Source organism: Panicum virgatum, chromosome 1N (genome assembly GCF_016808335.1).
Source record: "Panicum virgatum strain AP13 chromosome 1N, P.virgatum_v5, whole genome shotgun sequence".
NCBI lineage: Eukaryota > Viridiplantae > Streptophyta > Magnoliopsida > Poales > Poaceae > Panicum > Panicum virgatum.
In genome coordinates, this window is record NC_053145.1 from 41781845 (window position 1) to 41787709 (window position 5865).

Here is a 5865-nt window from a genome sequence, read left to right on the forward strand (position 1 = left end):
TATACCTGGAGTGATATGGGATATCTCTTTAGTATAATTTTGTGGTACCTTCTAGGGCTGTTAAAATGCTCATTATCTTAAACTCCTTTTGTTAAAGAGGAATTTTACAATGATTGAATAAAATAGAAACCGTCTATCCGATAAAATTCTAAGGTGGCGAAGGTAGCAAGTACCTAGGATAAAATACCTAATACTTCCAAAATAAGGGACCAAGTACCAAAAAATTGGACCGAATACTAGTTTAATTTAATTTTTATAAATATTTTTCATAGATCAACGGCTAGAAAGAAAGTTTAAAGTAAGAGTACCTGAAAGTACTCATTGATATTTTACAATCATTGTAAAAGAACTCTTTGTTAAAAGTTTAAAACATGGGTGCATTAAACTGGACAAGTCTTTTTGAGGGAAACAGGAGGGGCGCGCCCTGCTGGGATTTATCAAAAATAAACGAGAAATTACTTTACTGGACATGTTGACTCGAGCATACCGCCAAGTTAAAAGAGCATCATCTGTTCCTCCTATTTGTACTGTTGCAGCAGCAGCGGAGTATTTTTACCATTAGGACCGGCACCATTAGTCCATGATGGCACCAGAAACTAGCATCAATAATTTTGATGAGTTGCGCTGCTAATCCTATCCTATATCCTATTCCTCGTTTTTTTTAAAAAAAATCCTATCCTATTCCTGCGTAGCGTCTAAGGGTGACTATCTATCAGCCGTTCTGTTCAGTTAAGCTAGCTGAGTGGGATGGACGCTACTAGTGGTAAGCAGAGCAGCAGCAGGACACACATTTCAACGTCAGCTGAGATATTGTAGTATATCTAAGAAATCTAGGCATGGACTCTGCAGTCCAATCCTTTTGGCATTTGTCTCCTCTCCTGAACTCTTCCAATTGTTTGGCCTTCTTCCTCTCGTAAGCAGAAATCAGCTTGGACAGTCAGCACTTCCGGCTTATAATATGGCTCAGCAAAATTATTCAGCATTGGCATTACACGCCATTGTATCATCCTGCAATGGCCACAAAATAACCTATCTAAGCAAAGCACGCTTTAATTCGCTCGTGTATGGTGTTGGCTGCATCCAGACTTGTAGAAATTTGGCTAACTTTTTATTAAAAAAATGAATTTGGTTAACTTGGTATTGAACCAAATTTTAATCCAATTTGATAGCTCTTTTTGTCGTTTAGATAAATTTGCTTGAGAGTTGTAATAGCACATATCTATGTGGTGCCATAGTCACCAAGTTCCCGGGACGGTGGGATTAAGGAACGAGAAACAACGGAGAATGGGAACGGTATTTGGGATTGGTTTTTACACTGTAGGGATGAAAACGTTCCCACGTTCCCGTCTCCGGAACGGTGTTCCCGAAACTAGGAATACTCCGTATCACGTTCCCGGTGACTGTGTGGCGCGCGCGGTCATCATTCATCACAATCCATCTGTGTCCGACAGGCACATATAAAAATTACCAGCAGGCCACGAAGAAATCATTGTATTTCACAAAAGGTTTCATCAGGTCGCAAAACCAGGTGCCTGTTTTTTTTTTGTCTCTATCATGGTGAGTCTATTTTTCGATGATGTCCATCTTTGTTACGATTCAGGACACAATCATTGTTTTATGTCTTTTTTTTTGGAGAAAACGATCTGTTGGTGAAAGCCACAAATTTCGTTTGGAAAAGTTGGCATGTACAAAACTGCAGGTGCCATGTACAATTTCGGCTGTCCCATTTATGGTGACGGGCCGCGAGACGGTCGCGGTCGGTCGGTGGAATACTGGAATGACAGCACCGGCTCACGTTGACTTCCTCCTCACTCCGTCTCCTCCTGGAGCGCGCCATTTATAGGCGCGCGTCGCCACAGCCCCTCCCCCTCCTCTTCAAGCTTGGCCAGCCAATCGCTCGCCCCGTCCGCCCCCCCCCCCCCCCCCCCCCCCCCCCTCCCTGTTTCTTTCTTGTCTCTCCCCTCCCCCCTCGCGCGTGCGTCAGCACCTCGCGGGCTCCTCCGCGGCTTTTCCCTTCTTTCCTCGGGTGGGGGATAAGATCGTGGCGTCATTGCCGCCCGCCACCACCCACCCGGCCCCCCGCCCTCCCGGCCTCGCGCCACGCCGCGTCGAGGGCTGCTGCCACCGCCACCAGCGTCGCCCTGCTCTCTTCCTCCGCCTGTCCCGCCTGTCCCCTGCTGATCGCTCGCTATTTGTAAGAAAGGCAAAAGGTGAGTGGTGGCTCCCTCCTGCCGCGTTCCGCTCCCTTGTCGATCCTGTTCTCACATGTCCCGCGACTGCGCAGCGGCCATGTCGTCCGACGCGGTGGCAGCGGCGGCCAGGAAGGGCCGGCTCAAGCAGCGCTACGACAACGAGTTCCGCCTCGTCGCGGGGTCGGTGCCTGCCCTCTGCCTGTCTCTCGGGCGGCTGTTCTGGCACCGCCCGTTTCTTGCTCTGTCGCTGAACCATTCTGCTGGCATCGGGCAGGGTCGTGCCGTACCGGGTGAAGAAGGGCGACGAGGGCAACCCGTGCAGCAGCCTCGGCGGCGGCGACACGGCGGAGGTGGAGGTGCTCATGATCTCCACGCCCAACCGGGCTGACATGGTCTTCCCCAAGGTACGTGGCCGCGCCCACAACCATTGATCGGTTCGCTGCAGGGCCGTGGCAGGGGCGCGCTCACAGCTTGTTCTTGGCAGGGCGGGTGGGAGGACGACGAGGACGTGTACCAGGCGGCGTCCCGCGAGGCCATGGAGGAGGCCGGCGTCAAGGGCGTCATCAACGTATGCCATCAATGCATCCCCCCTTCACCTCTGCTAATTCACCTGCTAATCTATCATCACCTCTCAACTCCAATGTTCTTACGGCCAGTAGATTTCAATCATTTAGCGTCACATCAACCAAATGATGCTGACCTATCTAGCGATGGCGTCCCCTGCAGTTTTTTTTATGAACGTGCGCAGCTAAACTATTTTTGAAACTTAATAAATGCAGTCTTAATCTTGAAAAGTATGCGGTTGATGATTACGGCAACGCCGATTCGCTGTCGTTTCCGGGGGACAATTCTGATGTCACAGCCCACGGGCCGATTGGGCCACGCGGGGTATTGTAGCGCACGGGCTAATGTAGCATCGCGGCACAGTCTTTTTAGTCCCAAACTGAAAACGGTGAGGGAGACAAATCAGTTTAAATAGCCGGTCTCTGGGAAGCTAGTAACTCCGGTTCGAATTTTTTGCGCGAAGCAAGGACGAAAGCGCAATAGAGTTATTTAACAGGTGTGATTTATTTAACGTGTAGAGTAGATTTTAGCCGTTATCCCGGGCCGGGTCGTTACAGGGGTATCAGAGCCAAACTCTCGCGGTTTCACGCCACGTACGGGCAGAAGTGCGCGTACATGAGCACGTTGTGCGCATGTCGTTACAGGGGTATCAGAGCCAAACTCTCGCGGTTTCACGCCACGTACGGGCAGAAGTGCGCGTACATGAGCAGGTTGTGCGCGTGAGGACACATATGCCACCGGTATGTGGACGGACACACATGAGCTGCTGACAGTGAACCCACGGACGTGGCACATGGGATCGTTAGCACGTTGTTCCGTATGGGTAAGCTGGTTCGACGGGGACGTCGAATCCTAACGGGGGGATTGTCACGGCCGACTGGGCCGCGCGGGTTACTGTAGCGCACGGCTACTGTAGCGTCGTGGCACAGTCTCCTTAGTCCCAAACTGGAAACGGTGAGGGAGCCGAACCAGCTTAAATAGCCGGTCTCTGGGAAGCTAGTAACTCCGGTTCGAACTTTTTGCGCGAAGCGAGGACGAAAGCGCAAGCGAGTTATTTAGCAGGTGTGATTTACTCAACGTGTAGAGTAGATCTTAGCTGTTATTCCGGACCGGGTCGTTACATCTGATGCCCAACGCAGTAATTTAACGCCGCAATTTGGAGCCATTTCCCGGTTGATTTGTCACCTCGAAAGCTCTTCAAAGGTAGTAGTTTATATAGGGTGTGAGGTTAACATCCCCAATCAGACAAGCTCATTTAGCCCGTAGCACACAACCCCAAGGACAGCTCCATAGGCTGACAGCGACCATGCACGACAGGGAAGTTTCTCCTCAGAGCATAGCACTCTCTAGCCATGGCACTTGCATTAGCAGGCCAGCAGGCAGCAGCAGCAGCATCACCTCACTTGGTGGTTTCCAACCAAACTACAATATTGTAGTGGCGCGCAACGAGCTGATGGGGAGGGGGTAAGTAAATCATGTCGTTAGCGGCATCTTATGACGCGATACCCCCCCCCAATCATTGCGATTTTCTAGTTGACAAGATCTCGGCGTAAAGTGTATTATTGGGCGCCCCCCTATTTCTTGCATACTTCCTCCGTTGGTCGGTTCGTTCGCTGGAGCTCATTCCGTTCTGGATCCGGGTCAATTTGCTGCTATTTTTATCCTTTGGTCCCTGCATCGCCCCCAACCACTTCGCATGTGGTGTCCTGGTGTGTTTCCTGTATGCCCTACAGTGCTTCCCCCACTGCACCCATCCATTCAGTCCTTTATCTGGTGCCATGGTTATGCATTTATCGTTGTGAATTTATGATTCTGTTCCTGGATTCAACAACTGTGAAATGTTCGCGTGGTAATAACTGGTGATGTGAATGGGTGATGCGAGTTGCAAGTTCACTGATCATCTGCATCTGCTTGCTGCTGCCCAACCAGAAAGCTGCACTGGGACACTGGGTGTTCAAGAGCAAGAGCAGCCAGAACAGCACCAGCCCCAGGGTGGCCTGCAAGGGCTGCATCTTCGCCATGGAGGTCACCGAGGAGCTCGAGTCATGGCCGGAGCAGGAAACCCACGACCGGCGATGGGTGAGTAGTACCTCCTCCTCTATCAGCGCGCGCCGGCTCTGCATCTCACAGAGTCACGGTTCGTCAGAAACTCGCCTGACAAGCGGCCCGCTGCTGCTGACCAAACGATCCTTATCTGAATTCTGGAACAGGTCTCCCCCGCCGAAGCCTACCAGCTCTGCCGGTACGACTGGATGCGGGAGGCGCTCACCGCGCTGCTGGAGCTGCTGTCGGTGATCGAGCCGGTGGCCGCGGCGGCCGCGGCGGCCACCCAGGAGCTGACCGACCAGACAGGCATGTACATGCTGCTGCAGGCGAGCTCGGACGGCGCGGTGGCGCTGTGCTGATGGACGAACGACGCTGCTGCTGCTGCTGCTGTGGATAACTGATGAACGCAGCTGGCCAGCGGTCTCCCCCACATTCAACTGCAAACAATGGCAACCACCACAAGATGAAAGAAAAATTCAGATACCCTAATCGCTCGTTTATAACTTCGGAGTTAGTGATGAGTCTCCAGTACCCTGCAAGTGTCGTCTGTCCAGTAACAGCTGCACTTTGTCAAGTGTGTATGCCTGAGCCCCTCGGGTTTGCAGGCCGTTGCCATCCCCAACACACGGTAGTGGTTAGGGCAAAACCGTCCACTTAATGATCAATCCGGTGCCTGCTAATTACTGGGGGTTCTTGTGTAATATCTTGTCGTGTAATATGTGGAAATGGCGTGGCGACTTGTCCGTGCCTTGTGTCTGTAAATTGCCCGTAATACCCTTACATGGACTCTGCTGAAATGATTAAATGTTTTTTTGATAGGAAAACTTTAAGGGAAGCCCTCAGAGCATAAAGCTGCGGCACTCAAGATTTGAACCCTGGGTGGGAGCACTCCAACCAGTGGCTTTTGCCACTGCGCCGTGAACCCTGTTGGTGTAGGACACTCTTCGGGATGAACAGGTCACAACAGCTCGAATGATGGAAGGCCAAGTCTTGAGAGAAATGGTAAAAAACACAATAATGATACGAAAATCAAAACAATAGCGTGTTTGCTCTGTATTCCATA

At 51.2% G+C, this 5865-nt stretch overlaps 1 protein-coding gene across 1 annotated transcript; it reads left to right on the top strand.

Annotated features, from left to right (window-relative positions):
• The first annotated feature begins 2032 nt into the window (after positions 1-2032).
• LOC120655877 (nudix hydrolase 12, mitochondrial-like) lies at positions 2033-5620 on the top strand. Its single transcript, XM_039933854.1, has 6 exons — positions 2033-2210; positions 2285-2372; positions 2467-2596; positions 2677-2760; positions 4686-4835; positions 4967-5620. The coding sequence occupies exons 2-6, from the start codon at positions 2290-2292 to the stop codon at positions 5159-5161; spliced, it is 642 nt and encodes a 213-aa protein (XP_039789788.1). The 5' UTR covers positions 2033-2210; positions 2285-2289; the 3' UTR covers positions 5162-5620.
• The last annotated feature ends 245 nt before the right edge of the window (positions 5621-5865 follow it).